A 19,707-nucleotide genomic window follows, 5' to 3' on the forward strand; every position below is an offset into this window, starting at 1 on the left:
TGCAATTACCAAATCACAAATTGCGATACAGGCCCCATTCGCAGCTATGGGCCTGTTTAGCTGCGAATTTTTTGCATTTTCGCAAATTGCGATTTCTGAAACAGAAATCGCAATTTGGGAAAAGCAAAGGGCCAGGGTGCTGGGGGCCTAAGGGCCCCTCTCCTGCACCCCATTTTTTTTTTCCACATGTAAAGTACACACATGCCAAAAGGGCATGTGTGCTTTACATATCAAATTTAAAAATGCAGTTTTACTGCACCAGGTTACCACCTGGTTGCAGGTCATGGTATTTTGCACTTGCAATTTGGTATTGTGATTCGCAAAATCCAGGTCACAACGCAGAAAATCGCAATTTTTGCGATTTTCTGTTTTTGGTCTGCGAATGCATTTGATGCATTGCAGACCCTGATTTTGCATTTGCAAACGGCCGATTTCGATGTTTGCGAGTGCAAAATCAGATGATACATCTGGCCCCAAGTTCTTAGAGCAATGTTAGTTGGTGGAACAGACATTTGAGTATCGCCCTGATTAGACTGAGGTCATTGTAATAGAAGGTGCCAAGTTTTCCCAACTGTTTTGTTTGACAGTGTCACTGAAGAATTGGAGGTGCAGAACTGGTGAGTCTTTGTTCTTTAAGAGCTGAACTGGTTTTTTCTTAAGCCCATTAAAGTTTAGACTGTTAAGAGACTTGGTTTTCTTCTCCTGTTATTCGCCAATGTCTTTGCGTATCATCAGTATAGAAGCAGAAATTGAATAATAGCTTGTGCAGTCTTAGAATAGGGAATACACGATCGTGCAGTGAAAATTAGTCTAAGCTTCGTGAACACAGGTTTCTGACAATCATTTTATGTTTTTCACAGAAATTAATTTGCTGTACTTCTTTGTAATCTTAGCTAAAGGTTTGTGGTTTTTTTTAAGTCACATAAGCTCTATTCTTTCTAAGCTTATATTGTTCTACTTTCCACTGTCCCTCTATCTGACTCAGATGCCCCTCATCGCACCTTCCCTCTTACTTCCCAATCAAATTCCTATGAGATGCATGACTTTCACGCTCCGGTGCTCCCCATTGGCTGAACTTGTATGTTTGAGTGAGTTTTTGAAATGAGCATTCTTCAGCAGCAAAATGACTGCCAGGAGAAAGGCGTAGGGCTATATATGCATGAGTGAAAGGTAGGCTCATCCCCTACAGGTGCATACTAGATGTTTTCTATAACAAAAGAGAAGCTGTTTCTTTAGTTGAAATTCTTTAGGGGCTGGATAAACTCTCTCCTCTTGCCCAGAGGGCTTGATAACTTGTGGCTTTCAGTGTGGGGACATATCCTAGATGACCTAATTTATAGTTACCTACAGCAAAAGCAAAGACAGAAGATGATCTTCAAGTGGAGCCTGACTTTGAGGTGGCCAAAACATGACAGGCATGACTTGAAAGTCATATGATTTAAAGACTGGTCTTTGAATTTGCACCTCGCTGTAACTGGACATCATTGTTTTTCTGAAACTCAGAAACAGACATTATTCTTGGAATGTAGTTTAAGTCACACAAGGACCTGGAGCTTATACCTGATAAGTTCAGCTAAGTTTGGGTTTTCTGTAGCCTTGTGTATTAACCCCACTTCAAAAGTAAGTACTACCCTGCAGCATCCAATCTGTTTACATTTGTGAAGCAAGTTCTTTCTCTTTTGGAGCTGTGTTGTCAAACAGGTCTTGGAACTGACGAGTGCTTACCTTTTATGGGATTTTTGCAGAAGCTGTCAAAACTGTGAAGAAGTGGCAATCACTGCATCATTGAGGAACAGGTGATTGGAATTATCGTTTTAACTCCTGCAGATTTAAGAGCCATCATTGAAAGTGAATTGCTAGAGCATAGTAGTAAAAAAAAGTTACCATGCTGCCAACAGCAGAATTTCAGTTAATGTCATGTATTGATATTATGAATGCATTTGCTAATTTGCACCCCACAAGGTCCTTATTGGATATTAGCCCACACTGTTAAAGAAAATAGTACATCTTTGAACCATTTAGGCCATTTGGCAGATGGTTGGGGTGAAGCATTGGACCACACCTTCTGCTATTCAAGATAAGGAAGTTTCTAGGCAGGCTTTTTTTCTGTCTTAGACTACAGCTTCAAGAACGCTGATGACAGCCAGGTGTAGACACCTCCCTTTTCACTGCACCCCTGTTTTGGATACTCCTGCTTGAAGCCACGCGCATTGCTACCTGATGTGTCAAGTACCACTTGGTAGTCTGTCTGGGAAGGAATCTGAGAAGGACTCATGAATAGAGAATCACCCCAAACTGGTTTTGAGGTGTGAGACAGTGGATCCACATCCTGTATAGAAAATGTGTGTAAAAGTATGCTCCAAACCACTCTACTTTGTTCCAGTCCCACGTTCTTCATGAGCAAGGAAGAGAACACTCTGCAGAGTTCTCAGAGTGGTGCTCTGCAACTACTTCTGGTGTGTGCCTAATAGCCAGTCTCCCAGATGTGAGGGACATCACATGAGATCTGCATTTCTGAGAGTCTACCTGATGTGTCTCGATGTCTGAATAGCAGACTGCCCAGGGGTAGAAGCGCAGTATGTTCCTAGTGTGATGAGCACCTTGAGAAAGCTGACTTGCCTAGACAGAGAAGACAGGCATATACTTCATGTTGTGAAAGAATCCCCATGGTCGCAGTGCAAAGTTTCAATGTGAGTTGCATGAGACTGTACCAGAACAAGTAAGCAGTGTCACCTGGTAGTTTGCCAACACTCTGAATGAAAACAGGTTAGAAATAGGAAAGCTCTGATCAGCCGAGATGAAGACTGCTGTTGAACAAATCTGCCTCACCAATTGCCCTGTTAACTTTGTCTAGGGTGATCATTTGAGTCTGCAGGAGATGAGCTGCTGCTAGGATGGAAGGACCATAGACCACCACACAGCCTAAGCTGCTATTATAAACACCAGGTGTAAAAAGCAGGTCTTAATCTGTACTGCTGACAATATGCTAAATGTGTGCAGAGGAGCCTGCCCTGAATTCTGTGACTTTTTACCAACAGGGTAAAGAGACAATGAACTAAGTTGGACATTTGACCTTTGGGAATATATGAGCTATCTGTATCTGCCACTAATCCTACTAAATCCATTGTGATTTAGGAACTGTGGATGCAAGATCATGCTCACAAAAACAAGTATATTGAGGTCTGAGAATGTAGTAAAGGAGGTGTCGAGTGTTTTGTTCCTGATGAAGCGTCGTTGGATCCATATGGACCCTTGAGACGCGAAACATGTTGACCCATCCAAACGGGGTGTAAGGTAGTTTCCTCCCCCCCTTCTTTACCTTGATTGAGAGAGTGAATGAGCATTATCTCTACGTTCACTCTCCTTTTGTTTTTAACTTTGGCCAAGACCCTTCCTTGATCAAATAAATTTATGGGGATGTGCTAGGTTTTGAGCCAATTTTATTCTTCTTTTTTTGCTCTCCTATCCTTAATGTGACTGTAGGTCGGCATTGTCCTCTATACCTCTTACCACGCATAGAGACATTTGGAAAAGATCTCTGGCAAAGAGCCCCCTATACGGGGTGCCCGTCAGAAATTGCAGCGCCGGTCTAACGAGTAGCATGCCCGATGATGAAGCATGACATCCAATTGGATGTGTGAGGGCATTTGCTTCTAGCGAGAGGGTTGTCCTTCATGTCCTTCATTTCCTTTTTCTTTTTGGAACAATTTATCTTGTTTTGTGAGGATTATACACAGGAGGCTGTACACTGGACCATTAATCTCCCTGTCCCTTGTTTGGAGTTTGATGCAGGATCATGGCCATAACGGGAGATGCCTCTCTGAATAACGCAACTTACTTTTCAATGCTGTATGTTGTTTCCAGTGAATTGTGTAGTAATTCGTTCTGTTGAGTGATTAAAGTACTTTAACTTTACATAAACTATTAGCACAGAGCTGAACATTGTAATTTTGTGTCCCTTGGTGGAGTGTGGAGTTCTAAGCTCTTGACTGCCACACTACCCCCTGAGAAGAATGTGAATGTTCACCCACCCTACCTTGATAGTCAAGTATGGAAAGGCTTGCACTTGGCCCACTTTGCAGAGACATAGTAGAACAGACAGCAGGACACCAGCGGCAAACAACATGGTTAGAGCGTAGTAGCCCATCTTCACAGTGCCCTTTCTCCCTGAACAAGGTCTTACTCCACTATTTTAGGGTCTAAGCTTGATTTCCTCAAAAAGGACAACCACCAGAGATTGTTTCAAGCTACGCAAATATGCGCTTGCAAGCAAAGAGTAAAATTAATAGGTATATTCTAACCCAAAGATTAACTGTTTTGCCAAATGGCAGTACTGAGGAAGAGCAAATCATCAACCCTTTTCTAAAAAGGTCTTCATTGAATTTCTAAAGGTATGCCTGTTTCCATCCTCTTTCATTGGATGGAGACCCATTGTCTGTCTCCACACTCCAGCTACACTAATGTAGGCAAAACACTTCCACTGTCTGATGAAGGCTGTCCTCATCTACCATCTTGTGCCATGATGAAACCAGTGGCATAGAAAAGGAATGCCACTGGCCCCAGTACTTGGACTTGTACAGTCACCTAGAGTTTTTTTTTACCAAGACAGTTGTACTCGAGCAGAGAGTAATTAATGGAAATAAGAACAAAGGACCGGGTTGCTGAATTAACCCTGTTAAAATTTTCAGGAGCATTTAATACCATAGAGCATGGGCTGCTTCTCATCAGTTTGGACAGTGACTTGGGAGTTCAGTTTGAGATCTTCATTGGATTCATTCATGTTTGTCTAGTTGTCAATAGTCTTTGGGCCACTATATCTCCAGTACATATACCTCAAGCCAGGTTTTCGACATGGATCAGATCTATCATCACTCCTTTTTAATATATTCACGGTACTCTTCTCAGGGGTCAATTCAGCCCATTTGCCTATGGTATCTGATACATCCTGATCATCCTGTTTGACATACATGAAAGTTTGGCTGGCATTGCACATTTCTTTTAATCTTGTGAGGAGTGTATAAAAACGTGCATACCAATAAGCTGTCTCTGAATGCCAGCAATACTGATTGCTTGAAACTGGAACCTGCTACATCAAGGATGTCATCAGAATGTCCAGCTGCCTAGGACCTCCACCGAGCCATTGAATACAGTAGTAAATTCAGGAGTTTTTTTTTTCATTATTCTTTTGCTAATCCCTTGTCTCCTGGTACCTTCCCACCCACCTTCAGTGTCCGTTCTGGTTAAAATAATAGTTTTTTACTAATTATAGCCATCAAAAATCCGATCACTACACGGAATTTCCCATTGTAGTGTCCTTATTCAGGTGTTTACAATGTTGAGCAATAGAACTGTTTAGATGATAAATTCAACCTCCCATCAGTATTTGATGATTCAATTCCAGGCTTTACAAAATAGGCCTATTTTAGTATTGGGTCTGCCTTTCCACCTTGTGACAGGATCTACGTTGGCCAATGGCGGAGGCTCAAGTAAAAGTAAATGTGCCCAGTATTCCTTGGAAAACTATTCCTGGCATGTCCCACATTACATAAAAACCAGGGTGATCCCTTGAGACATCTGGGGATCAAAGCAGACCATTGCATATTGGAAACCTGTAAAATTGGGAGTGTTGAAATAGCAGGAGTAACACTGTGGAATCTTTTGGCCTGACTACATGCACAACAAATCTCACTTAAATTCTGGACAAGTTTGGTAAAAAGGCCTTTTTGTTTAAATGTATATGCTTCGCATTTTATAATACATATTTTGGTATATTGCGGCATGGTATGATTCTGCTTTTTATATTATAAATATTGGTCTATATTCTTTTTGAGTAGAATTTAATGATGTATCTTTTTGTTTGTAAGCACATTGAAGCCAGTTTGGTACTTGCTTTGACAGTTGTGTGGTCATATTCAAATACTCGTTACTTGAACAACTGCCTTAGACGTCTTTAATGTTTTGGGTGTGAACCTTTTGTAACGGGTAAAAAGGCAGATTTGAATTGTGTGCTCAGTGTTTTGGATGTGGGTTGACTGTTTAAAATAAATTATTCATGTTGTGTCACTCTGTTTCAGGTGCCTGAGTGTGGTAATGCTAATGAAATCCCACCAGAAGGTAAGAAAATGATGCAGTTTCCACATAAGAGCAGCATTTTAGTTATTTTAAAGGAACATTTCTGTATATACTTGTACACACACTTTTTCTTTTCTGCACCACCACCCCATTTTCAGGAACTGAGATAAAGCAAAAGCCAAAAGGGGGCCATAGAATGAAAACCAAATATGTAGTTTTTGAACAAAACATGTTTTTGCTCGATCCTGCTAACATACTACTCAGAAGAGGCTGAACTAAAGATAAATAGATGCTTTCTTTCAAATACAAAAAGCTTATGTTCGGTGGCATGTGTAGCTGCAGATACACATTGTTAGAAATGGGGTTTCTGGTTGGCAGTCAGGTTACCTCCTGTCCAAGCAAAAGCCCTCACTCTAGTCAGGGTAAGTCACACACTATCCAAGATTATCCTGTGCCCACCCTCTGGTAGCTTGGCACGAGCAGTCAGGCTTAACTTAGAAGGCAATGTGTAAAGTATTTGTGCAATAAATCATACAATACCACCATATAGCACCACAAAACTACACCACACAGTGTTTAGAAAAATATATAATATTTATCAGGATAATTGTAGGTCTAAAAGAATAAAGTTGCAATGGAAAATTGTAGAATTATCACAGGGAAGTGATATAGAGTGTCTTAAGTCTTTAGAATGCAATACAGTGTCTTTCAAGCACAAAGTACCTGGTTTCTGGTGGAAAATCTCCTCAGAGGGCCACAGGAGAAGAGATGCGTGGAAAAAGGGGTGTGTGCGTCGATTTCTCCTCAGCACACACAGACTTGCGTCGGTCTTTTCCACGCGGGGAAGTCGGGCGTCGTTTTCCGGCGCGCAGACAGTCTCTTTTTGTGGATCGCGGGGATTACCAGATGTCCCGGGTCTGTGCGTGGATTCTCCTGCTTGTTTTCCGGCTGCGCGTCGTTCTGCGGGGCTGCGCGTCGAAGTTTCGATCTCACGGTAGGCGTCGCGTCGATTTCTCCTTGGAAGTCGGGCGGCGTTGTCCTTGCGAGGCCGTGCGTCGAAAGTTTGGTCTCACGGCAGGCGTCGCGTCGATTTCTCCTTGGAAGTCGGGCGGCGTTGTCCTTGCGAGGCCGTGCGTCAAAGTTTCGCACTCACGGTGGGTGTCGCGTCGATTTCTCCTGGAAAGTCGAGCGGCTTTGTCCTTGCGAGGTTGTGCGTCGAAGTCTCGATCGTCCCGAGGGCGTCGCGTTGATCAGCGTCGGTGTGCGGCGTTTTTCTCGCCGCGAAACAAGCTGTGCGTCGAAATTTTCGGCGCACGGAGCGTCCAAGTGAAAGGAAGAAGTCTTTTTGGTCCTGAGACTTCAAGGAACAGGAGGCAAGCTCTATCCAAGCCCTTGGAGAGCACTTTCACAGCCAGACAAGAGTTCAGCAAGGCAGCAGGGCAACAGCAAGACAGCAGTCCTTTGTAGAAAGCAGACAGGTGAGTCCTTTGAGCAGCCAGGCAGTTCTTCTTGGCAGGATGTAGTTTCTGGTTCCGGTTTCTTCTCCAGCAAGTGTCTGATGAGGTAGGGCAGAGGCCCTGTTTTATACCCAAATGTGCCTTTGAAGTGGGGGAGACTTCAAAGAGTGGCTAAGAAGTGCACCAGGTCCCCTTTCAGTTCAATCCTGTCTGCCAGGGTCCCAGTAGGGGGTGTGGCAGTCCTTTGTGTGAGGGCAGGCCCTCCACCCTCCCAGCCCAGGAAGACCCATTCAAAATGCAGATGTATGCAAGTGAGGCTGAGTACCCTGTGTTTGGGGTGTGTCTGAGTGAATGCACAAGGAGCTGTCAACTTAACCTAGCCAGACGTGGATTGTAAGGCACAGAAGGATTTAAGTGCAAAGAAATGCTCACTTTCTAAAAGTGGCATTTCTAGAATAGTAATATTAAATCCGACTTCACCAGTCAGTAGGATTTTGTATTACCATTCTGGCCATACTAAATATGACCTCCCTGCTCCTTTCAGATCAGCAGCTGCCACTTCAACAGTGTATGAGGGCAGCCCCAATGTTAGCCTATGAAGGGAGCAGGTCTCCCAGTAGTGCAAAAACGAATTTAGGAGTTTTACACTACCAGGACATATAACTACACAGGTACATGTCCTGTCTTTTACCTACACAGCACCCTGCTCTAGGGGATACCCAGGGCACACATTAAGGGTGACTTATATGCAGAAAAAGGGGAGTTCTAGGCTTGGCAAGTACTTTTAAATGCCAAGTCGAGGTGGCAGTGAAACTGCACACACAGGCCTAGCAATGGTAGGCCTGAGACAAGGAAAAGGGGCTACTTAAGTGGGTGGCACAATCCGTGCTGCAGGTCCACTAGTAGCATTTAATCTATATGCCCTAGGCACCTGGAGTGCACATGACTGGGGACTTATAAGTAGATTAAATAGTTCAATCAGGTATGATCCAAAGTTACCATGTTTACAGAGAGAGAGCATATACACTTTATCACTGGTTAGCAGTGGTAAAGTGCGCAGAGTCTAAAAACCAGCAAAACAGTATCCAAAACGAGGAGGGAGGCAGGCAAAAAGTTAGGGGTGACTACCCTAAGGCTGTCAGGTCTAACACACATGCTGTGCATAGTCCGCCGTCTGCTGTTGGGTCGGAGTGTTACAAGTTGTTTTTCTTCGAAGAAGTCTTTTTGAGTCACGAGACCGAGGGACTCCTCCTCCTTTGTTTCCATTGCGCATGGGCGTCGACTCCATGTTAGATTGTTTTTTTCCGCCATCGGGTTCGGACGTGTTCCTTTTCGCTCCGGGTTTCGGGACGGAAAGATAGTCAAAACTTCGGAAAACTACGTCTGTATTGTTTCGTTCGGTATCGGGTTAGATAGAATCGACACCGAATCGTGAAGAGCTCCGGTAGCCCTTCGGGGTAACTTCGACCCCCCGTCGGGGCCTGGTCGGCCTGACCGCGTGTAACATCGACACCGATGGAACGGACCCCGTTCCGATTCTGTCCTAAATGCCACAGCAAATATCCATATACAGACCAACATTTGGTCTGTAACTTGTGCCTGTCGCCCGAGCACAAGGAAGAGACGTGTGAGGCCTGTCATGCGTTCCGGTCCCGAAAGACGCTCCGTGACCGAAGAGCCAGAAGGTTGCAAATGGCGTCCACGCCGACAGGACAACGTGGGTTCGAGGAACAAGGAGAAGAAGAGGAAGCCTTCTCCATCCATGAATCGGACTCGGAGGAGTTCGACGTCGAAGAAACCGTGAGTAAGACGTCGAAACAAGCACCACACGGGAAAACAGACAAGGCCCAGGGGACGCCACTGCCAACAGGCCATGGCTCAACCCATAAAATAGGTGACCGTCCATCGGCACCGAAAAAGGGCGAACTGGTGCCGAGATCATCCGACTCGGGTCGAGACACAGGCACGCAGCTATCTCGGGACCGAGAAAGTGCTGCCGAAAAGGGTCGACGCCGAGACAGCGGAACCGAAGCTGCTCGACGCAGAGACAGCAGCACCGAGGATGATCGACGCCGAGAAAGCTCGACTACAAAAAAGAGAAAATTCTCCTCGGAGCCGAAAACAAGCAAAGACACAGTTTCGGTGCCAAAACGCCCTGCAACTGAACCGACTGCCAGCTCGTATTCAGAGGAACAATCACTGTCCTCTCAAATGCGCAAACACAGATTTGAAGAAGAGTTACAATCCACTGACGTAGACCACACCCAGAAGCGGATCTTCATACAGAGTGGGACAGGGAAGATCAGCACTCTTCCCCAATCAGGAGGAAAAGGAGACTCGAGTTCCAAACACAAGAACAAACACCACAAGCAAAAGTGGTGAAGAAAGTAACTCCACCACCCTCTCCTCCACCTGTAACTCATACATCACCGGCACAAACTCCGTCACATTCACCAGCTCATACCACCATGAGCCAAGATGACCAGGACGCTTGGGACCTATATGACGCCCCAGTATCAGACAATAGTCCTGAGTCGTACCCTACCAAGCCCTCACCACTCGAGGACAGCACAGCGTATGCACAGGTGGTAGCTAGGGCAGCAGAGTTCCATAATGTGTCGTTACACTCAGAACCTGTCGAGGATGACTTCCTTTTCAACACCCTCTCCTCCACCCATAGCACCTATCAAAGCCTGCCTATGCTCCCGGGAATGCTAAGGCACGCAAAACAGATCTTTAAAGATCCTGTCAAAAGCAGAGCGATAACTCCACGGGTGGAGAAAAAATATAAAGCACCGCCCACAGACCCTGCTTTTATCACATCACAACTGCCACCAGATTCAGTTGTAGTAGGGGCAGCTCGCAAGAGAGCCAACTCGCACACATCAGGCGACGCCCCACCTCCGGACAAAGAGAGCCGCAAGTTCGACGCAGCTGGAAAAAGGGTTGCTGTACAAGCTGCAAACCAGTGGCGCATCGCGAACTCTCAGGCGCTCCTAGCGCGATATGACAGAGCCCATTGGGATGAGATGCAGCATCTCATCGAGCATCTACCCAAAGAATTACAGAAACGGGCAAAACAAGTAGTTGAGGAGGGACAAAATATCTCTAATAACCAAATACGCTCCTCTATGGATGCAGCGGATACAGCTGCAAGAACAATAAATACCGCGGTAACCATAAGACGGCACGCATGGTTGCGCACATCCGGGTTTAAACCCGAGATACAACAGGCAGTGCTCAATATGCCGTTCAACGAACAACAATTGTTTGGACCCGATGTGGACACGGCAATTGAGAAATTGAAAAAGGACACTGACACAGCCAAGGCCATGGGCGCACTCTATTCCCCGCAGGGCAGAGGCACTTTTGGCACATTTCGCAGAACACCCTTCAGAGGGGGGTTTCGGGGTCAAGCCACACAAGCCAACACCTCACAATCAACACCGTCTACCTACCAGGGACAGTACCAAAGGGGAGGCTTTCGGGGCCAGTACAGAGGGGGACAATTCCCTAGAAACCGTGGAAAATGTCAAGGTCCCAAAACCCCTACAACCAAACAGTGACTCACAAGTCACTCAACCCCTTCACACAACACCAGTGGGGGGAAGACTAAGCCAATTTTACAAAGCTTGGGAGGAAATAACAACAGACACTTGGGTCTTAGCAATTATCCAACATGGTTATTGCATAGAATTTCTCCAAATCCCTCCAAATGTCCCACCAAAAACACAAAACATGTCAAAACAGCATTTAGACCTTCTGGAATTAGAAGTTCAGGCATTACTGCAAAAGGACGCAATAGAACTTGTACCACGTACACAAAGAAACACAGGAGTTTACTCACTGTACTTTCTAATACCAAAAAAAGACAAAACACTGAGACCAATCTTAGATCTCAGAACACTAAACATCTACATCAAATCGGAACACTTTCACATGGTCACGCTACAAGACGTATTACCACTGCTAAAACAACAAGACTATATGACAACCTTAGATCTAAAGGACGCGTATTTCCACATACCGATACATCCCTCGCACAGGAAATACCTAATGTTCGTATTCAAGGGATTACACTACCAATTCAAAGTGTTGCCGTTCGGTATAACAACCGCACCAAGAGTATTTACAAAATGCCTAGCAGTAGTAGCTGCACATATCAGAAGGCAGCAAATACACGTGTTCCCCTACCTAGACGATTGGCTAATCAAAACCAACTCCCTAACAAAGTGTTCACACCACACAGAGTATGTCATACAAACCCTCTACAAACTCGGTTTCTCCATCAACTATGCAAAATCACACATTCTGCCATGCAAAACACAGCAATACTTAGGAGCGACAATCGACACAACAAAAGGGATAGCCACTCCAAGTCCACAAAGGGTTCAAAATTTTTACAAGGTTATACAAGCCATGTGTCCGACACAAAAAATACGTGCAAAGATGGTATTAAAACTCCTAGGCATGATGTCTTCATGCATAGCCATTGTCCCAAACGCAAGACTGCACATGAGGCCCTTACAACAGTGCCTAGCATCGCAATGGTCACAGGCACAGGGTCACCTTCTAGATCTGGTGTTGATAGACCGCCAAACATACATCTCGCTTCTATGGTGGAACAGTATAAATTTAAACAAAGGGCGTCCTTTCCAAGACCCAGTGCCACAATACGTGATAACAACAGATGCTTCAATGACAGGGTGGGGAGCACACCTCAATCAACACAGCATCCAAGGACAATGGGACGTACATCAAACGAAGTTGCATATAAATCACCTCGAATTGTTAGCAGTATTCCTAGCGTTGAAAGCATTTCAACCCATCATAACCCACAAATACATTCTTGTCAAAACAGACAACATGACAACAATGTATTATCTAAACAAACAGGGGGGAACACACTCGACACAGCTGTGCCTCCTGGCACAAAAGATATGGCAATGGGCGATTCACAACCACATTCGCCTAATAGCACAGTTTATTCCAGGGATCCAGAATCAACTAGCAGACAACCTCTCTCGAGATCACCAACAAGTCCACGAATGGGAGATTCACCCCCAAATTCTAAACACTTACTTCCACATTTGGGGAACACCTCAAATAGACCTATTTGCAACAAAGGAGAACGCAAAATGCCAAAACTTCGCATCCAGGTACCCACACAGGCAGTCTCAAGGCAATGCTCTAAGGATGAATTGGTCAGGGATATTTGCATACGCTTTTCCCCCTCTCCCTCTCCTTCCATATCTAGTAAACAAATTGAGTCAAAACAAACTCAAACTCATACTAATAGCACCAACATGGGCAAGACAACCCTGGTACACAACACTACTAGACCTGTCAGTAGTACCCCATGTCAAGCTACCCAACAGGCCAGATCTGCTAACACAACACAAACAACAGATCAGGCATCCAAACCCAGCATCACTGAATCTAGCAATCTGGCTCCTGAAATCCTAGAATTCGGACATTTAAACCTCACCCAAGAATGTATGGAGGTCATAAAACAGGCTAGAAGGCCATCCACTAGACACTGCTATGCAAGTAAATGGAAAAGATTTGTTTGCTACTGCCATAGTAATCAAGTTCAACCATTACTTGCATCTCCAAAGGATGTAGTAGGATACTTACTACATTTGCAGAAATCAAATCTGGCCTTCTCTTCCATAAAGATACACCTCGCAGCAATTTCTGCATACCTGCAGATTACCCATTCAACTTCACTATTTAGGATACCTGTCATTAAAGCGTTTATGGGAGGCCTAAAAAGAATTATACCACCAAGAACACCACCTGTTCCTTCATGGAACCTCAACATCGTCTTAACAAGACTCATGGGTCCACCTTTCGAACCCATGCATTCTTGCGAAATGCAATTCTTAATGTGGAAGGTTGCATTTCTCATTGCGATTACATCTCTAAGAAGAGTAAGCGATATTCAAGCGTTTACTATACAGGAACCTTTTATTCAAATACACAAAAATAAGGTAGTTCTAAGAACCAATCCTAAATTTTTACCAAAAGTTATTTCACCGTTCCACTTAAATCAAACAGTAGAACTACCAGTGTTCTTTCCACAGCCAGACTCAGTAGCTGAAAGGGCACTACATACATTAGACATCAGAAGAGCACTAATGTACTACATTGACAGAACAAAACTAATTAGGAAAACAAAACAACTGTTTATTGCATTTCAAAAACCTCATACAGGAAACCCAATATCAAAACAGGGTATAGCCAGATGGATAGTTAAGTGTATCCAAACCTGCTACCTTAAAGCAAAGAGAGAGCTGCCCATTACACCAAAGGCACACTCAACCAGAAAGAAAGGCGCTACCATGGCCTTCCTAGGAAATATTCCAATGAACGAAATATGTAAGGCAGCCACATGGTCTACGCCTCACACATTTACTAAGCACTACTGTGTAGACGTGCTATCCGCACAACAAGCCACAGTAGGTCAAGCCGTACTAAGAACTTTATTTCAAACTACTTCCACTCCTACAGGCTGAGCCACCGCTTTTGGGGAGATAACTGCTTACTAGTCTATGCACAGCATGTGTATCTGCAGCTACACATGCCACCAAACTGAAAATGTCACTTACCCAGTGTACATCTGTTCGTGGCATTAGTCGCTGCAGATTCACATGCGCCCACCCGCCTCCCCGGGAGCCTGTAGCCGTTTGGAAGTAATCTTCAACATTTGTACATTTGTAAATATATTACTTAAACTTTATTTTGTACATACTTATTCATTCCATTGCATGGGCACTATTACTAACATACACAACTCCTACCTCACCCTCTGCGGGGAAAACAATCGAAGATGGAGTCGACGCCCATGCGCAATGGAAACAAAGGAGGAGGAGTCCCTCGGTCTCGTGACTCGAAAAGACTTCTTCGAACAAAAACAACTTGTAACACTCCGACCCAACACCAGACGGCGGACTATGCACAGCATGTGAATCTGCAGCGACTAATGCCACGAACAGATGTACACTGGGTAAGTGACATTTTCATTTTGCAGTGAACTGACCAAAAATGTTTTCCTGTTATTTTGCCCAGATTCCAATCATAGGGACTGTTACTCAAATCGTCCTTTTCTAGAGAAGTTAGGAGCCATCAGCCAAGCAGCAGGATTTATTTGACAACAAATGTGAAAGCCTAGTGGTTCCTGAGGATTCGTTAACTGCAGACATCCTGTGTTGGAGTTTTATCCCATGTAGGAAAGTACCCACTTTTTCCCTGCTTGAGTGTGTTTTTTGACTGTGTTCACTGGGTTCCTGTTAACCAGGACTCCAGTAACTGTCCTCTCTTCCTCTAAATTTGGTTGCTCAGGACTTAGCACATCCCACAATTGGCATACTGGTGCCCCGTTATAGCTCCCTAGTATATGGTACTTAGGTAACCAGGGCATCGGGCCATCAGGGGTTCCCCATGGGCTGCAGCATGTATTGTGCCACCAATGGGAGCCCATGCAAAATGTGTCTGCAGGCCTGCCGCCTGCGTGAAAAGGTGCATGCACCCTTTCACTACAGGTCACTGCATCAGGTCACTGTAAGTCACCCCTATGGCAGGCCCTTCTAGCCCCGAGGGCAGGGTGCAGGTACCTGTGTGTAAGGGCACCCCTGCATGAACAGAGGTGCCCTTACGAAATCCAGCTTCATTTCCCTGGACTTCGTAAGTGCAGGTAAGCCATTTTACCTGTGTACTGGACATAGGTCACTCACTACCTGTGCCCAGCTACATAATGGTAGCTCTGAACCTGGACATAATTTGTATCAAACATGTCGGAATCGTACCCCAATACTGTTGCCAGTATTGGTTGTATGATTCAATGCACTCTGGGGGCTCCTTAGAGGACCCCCAGTATTGCACCTACCAGTCTTCTGGGGTATTCCAGGCAGCCCACGCTGCTGCCACCCCTCAGAAGTTTCTTTTTTTCTGCTGCTTGACCAGCTCATTCACAAGGAGAAATAACAAAGGATTTCCTTTGGGAGAGGGAGGCAACGCCCCTCTCCCTTTGGAAATAGGTGTTAACTGGCTTGGGAGTGGTAGCCTTCCCAAGCCATCGGTATGCTTTGAAGGGCACATTTGGTGCCCTCCTTGCATAAACTGGCTTGCACCAGTCCAGGGATCCCTGGTACCTGCTCTAAAGTGAAACTGGACAAAGGAAAGGGGAGTGACAACTCCCCTGTCCATCACCACCCTAGGGGTGGTGCCCAGAGCTCCTCCAGGTGGCCACTTGATTCTGCCATCTTGAATCCAAGATAGGCAAACGCTCCTAGGAGCATCAGAGTGGCCAGGTCAAGCAGGTGACATCAAAGCCCCCTCCTGATAGTTGGGCACCTAGCTAGGTGACCAATCCCCTTTCCTGGGCTATTTGGAGTCTCCCTCCCGGGTGGGTCTTCGGATTCAACGTGCAAGATTCCAGCAGGACTCCTCTGCATCGTTCAATTCATCTTCTGGCCACCGGGACTGCAACTGGACCTTCCATGAACAGACAATCTGCAACTTCAGCAACGACCCCGCTCTGTGACATTGTTTCTCCGGCTCCTTCCACCAACTGCAACATTTCCCTGGCTGTGCATCCTCTGAGGGCGATGAGTCTTCAGCCTGCACGAGAAGTAAGAAGGCATCTCCCTTGGAGTGAAGGAGTCACTTCCCTGCATCCGCAGGCAACAACTGCAACGACAACCAGATGCACTGATTCTCTCTTCTGGGGAACTGCGTGGATCCTGCATCACAAGTGGTGGTCTGGAGTGGTCCCCTTTGTCCTCTCTACTAGCTACTAGCTTTCCAACTTGGGAGGCGGTAAGCCCTTGCCGCTCCTTGCAGGACAGTACACCTATGCACCACGACTCTTGCAGCTACCAAAGGTTGTTTGTTCCTCCTCCTAGGGATCTTCAGACTCCATGTAGCCCCGTCCTTCAGCACTCTTCCCTGCAAAGCACAGTCTCCTGCCTGCTGCTCCAGCGACGTGCGACTCCTCTCGAGGTGTGCTGAGTGGGCCTCTCTGCGACTCCTGTGCATGCTGCCCATGGGTCACCTGTGGGGGCTGCCGCCTCTTGTGACTCTCCCAGCTGCTGCAGGTCACCTCAGACTCCCTTCCTTCAGTCGAGTACCCTGGACTTTGCTGGCCCTCTTCAGCCTTGCAAATCCCTCTTCTCCGGCCAGTGCATTTGCCCAGGCTTGTTGGTGGTTTTCCAGCACCACTGCCTGACTGCATCACGACCGCCGACATGGGACATCGTTTGAATCACTTCTGGAACTCCTCTTCTGCTCCTGTGCTGCAGTGCTGACTTTCTTCATCCACCATTGACCTTGTCCTGGATCCACAGAAGAGTTGGTAGATGCTCCTTCCACAGCTGGACACTCCAATGCGAACTGCACTTGGTACCCTTCTCTTGCAGGTCCTCTTCTGTCAGGATCCACCTTTAGTTTCTTCCAGTCTTCTCTGAGTCTTGCACAGTACTTTTCCAAAACTCTCTTGTGGGATTGGGGAAAAAACAGGTTCTTATCTCTACTCTCCTGGTCGCTGGGCTGCACCCTCGTACATACCTTTTGGGGTTCCTAGTTTCTCTGGCTCCTCCTTACTGATTCCACTATCTTGGTTGGCGACTGCCTTTCACATCCCACTTACTTAGTACATGGTTTGGTCTCCCCCTAGGATCTTCATTACTTACTAATGTTTCTACTATTTGCTATTGCTTTCTTGCTGATCACTGACTTATAATGTGTACATAATAGTATGTTTACTTACCGCCTATTGAAGTACTGCCTATCCAGTATTTTAGTATTTGTGTTACTATAATAAAGTACCTTTATTTTTGGAACACTGTGTGGTTCTTTCATGTGTGTAAGTGCTGTGTGACTGTAGTGGTATTGCATAAGCGTTGCATGTCTCTTGGATAAGTCTTGGCTGCTCTTCCGCAGCTACCTCTAGAGAGCCCTAGCTTCCTAGACTGTCTACACCTCACTAATAGGGGCTACCCGGACCTGGTATACAGTAATAAAACCATAGGTGCTCACCAGGGCAGCTTCCTACATTGATGGTGCAGCTGTGGAATAACACACTTGCAATTGCCTTACAACTCTGTCACTGGTTACTTTCCATAGGAAAGACCGTTACTAGCTGCTAGGTACACACTGCTCTTAGTTGTTAGGATTTCTAGTCTCCTACGTTTGGGTAATCTAGGGGGTCTAGCATAGCCCTTGCTCCAAACTTTCCTGGGAGCCTAATTGTTAGAGTAGTTGGGTACACCTACACCACTCTTCAAGAAAATGTCTTCAGCAGAACACAACTCTCAGGCACCAGGCTATCACTATCAGAGTCTCACCTTCCAAGAGCTTAAGGAGGTGTGTGCCAGTAGAAAACTGAAGACCGGGAGAAATCCCAATAAAAGTCTACTTCTTGGTTTACTTCTCCAAGCTGACCAGGAAAATGCTGGCAGCCAGGAGGAGGAAGTAGAAGCAAATGACACTCCAGTCCTAGACAGGGTAGATTTAGGCAGCACTGGAGAGAGTCAGAAGAAACCCGGGGAACACCACAGCCCTGTTAAGTGCACTGAGGGTAGTGAGAAGGTGGGCATTCCAGTAGGCCCACCTTTACTTTTAGAGGGTTGGTGCAGTGAGTTCCCAGGAGGAGGAATAGATCATCCTCTGTGCATTCCCATGTTTCCTCAGTCTCTGAGGGGCCTAACTGCCCCACCACAGGGAAAGATTCCTTAGACAGGGAGCTTAGGAAACTGAGGCTGGAGGAGGACAGGCTGTGGCTGTAATTGCAGCAGCTGGCCCTAGATGGGGATACCTCAGAAGTGGAGAGAGAAAGACAGGGTTTGGGAGTAGCACCCAAAGGTGGCAGCAATTTGAGCTTTAGGGACACCAGAATCGTGGAGGATTCCAGGAACCTGAGCAAGATAGTCCCACCTTACAAGGTGGGAGATGACATCTACAAATGGTTCATTGCTTTAGAGAGGGCCTGTAAAGTCCAAAAGGTACCCCAAAGACAGGAGGCAACAATCTTGTGGCTCTCCTTTGACAAAGGCAGAGACAAACTCCTCACTGTCAGAGAGGAAGATGCAGTCAATTATACAGCTTTAAAAAGTGCAGTTAGATGGTTTTGGTTTGACCACTGAACAATACAGGATCAAGTCCAAGGAAACCAAGAAAGTATCCTCTCAAGATTGGGTAGATTTTGTGGACTGTTCTGTGAAAGTTCTGGACGGCAGGTTGCATGGGAGCAAAGTAAGTGACTACTTATACTATATAATTCTGAGAGCACACTTTGAACTACTGTATATCTGATCAGCTGCATCAGTACCTGGAGGACTCTGATATGACCTCTCCCCAAGAATTGGGCAAGAACCCAGACAAATGGGTCTGCACTGGGGTGAGTAGGAAATCTCACACAGGGAGTAACCACAAGAAGAAGGAAGTAGGTAAGCATCAGGATAAGGGTGGAGACAATGATAAAGATAAAGCTAAAGAGTCCTCATCGGGCCCACAAAACTCCTCTGGGAGTGGGAATAAATCCTCTTCCTCCAACTTTAAAAAGCCTTGGAGCTACATGTGTAAAAACAAAGGCCATAGGGCAGGAGACAGCTCATGTCGAAAAATTGTGAACAGCCAATTATCCCGATTCCTGGAAGACAGCAAGGCACTCGACACCTCTCAGTCCTTATTCCACAAACACTACAGCACCGAGACCGCACTCATCGCTGCCACAGACATCAGGGCCATGCTCGACGAAGGAGAAACAGCAGCACTCATCCTCCTGGACCTCTCCGCAGCCTTCGACGCGTTATGTCATCACACTCTCCGCACACGCCTCCATAACGCCGGAATCCGCGATAAAACACTCAACTGGATCTCATCATTTCTTTCAGGCAGAACTCAGAGAGTCCGCCTTCCACCGTTCCTATCAGAAGCCTCCAGAATCATCTGTGGTGTCCCTCAAGGCTCGTCACTCAACCCCACGCTCTTCAACGTGTACATGGCCCCGCTCGCCAACATCGCACGAACAGACCACAGTAACATAATTTCCTACGCAGACGACACTCAGCTAATCCTCTCCCTCACGAAAGACCCTACAGCTGCAAAAAACAACCTCCACAACAGACTCCAAGCCATCGCTAGCTGGATGGAATCAAGCCGCCTCAAATTAAACACA

At 45.9% G+C, this 19,707-nt stretch overlaps 1 protein-coding gene across 2 annotated transcripts in view; it reads left to right on the forward strand.

Annotated features, from left to right (window-relative positions):
• Positions 1-19,707, forward strand: part of PPA1 (inorganic pyrophosphatase 1) — a 327,202-nt gene that overhangs the window by 273,995 nt on the left and 33,500 nt on the right. Inside the window, exons 10-11 of one of the 2 annotated variants that reach the window (XR_011204987.1) lie at positions 1,746-1,796; positions 6,075-6,114. Coding sequence is in view for 1 of the 2 variants with exons in the window: in XM_069240377.1 (XP_069096478.1) it covers positions 6,075-6,114 (40 nt within the window). In the remaining variant the exon portion in view is untranslated. The remainder of the gene's footprint in view (positions 1-1,745; positions 1,797-6,074; positions 6,115-19,707) is intronic. The other variant, XM_069240377.1, reaches the window with a different exon arrangement.

Source organism: Pleurodeles waltl, chromosome 6 (assembly GCF_031143425.1).
Source record: "Pleurodeles waltl isolate 20211129_DDA chromosome 6, aPleWal1.hap1.20221129, whole genome shotgun sequence".
NCBI lineage: Eukaryota > Metazoa > Chordata > Amphibia > Caudata > Salamandridae > Pleurodeles > Pleurodeles waltl.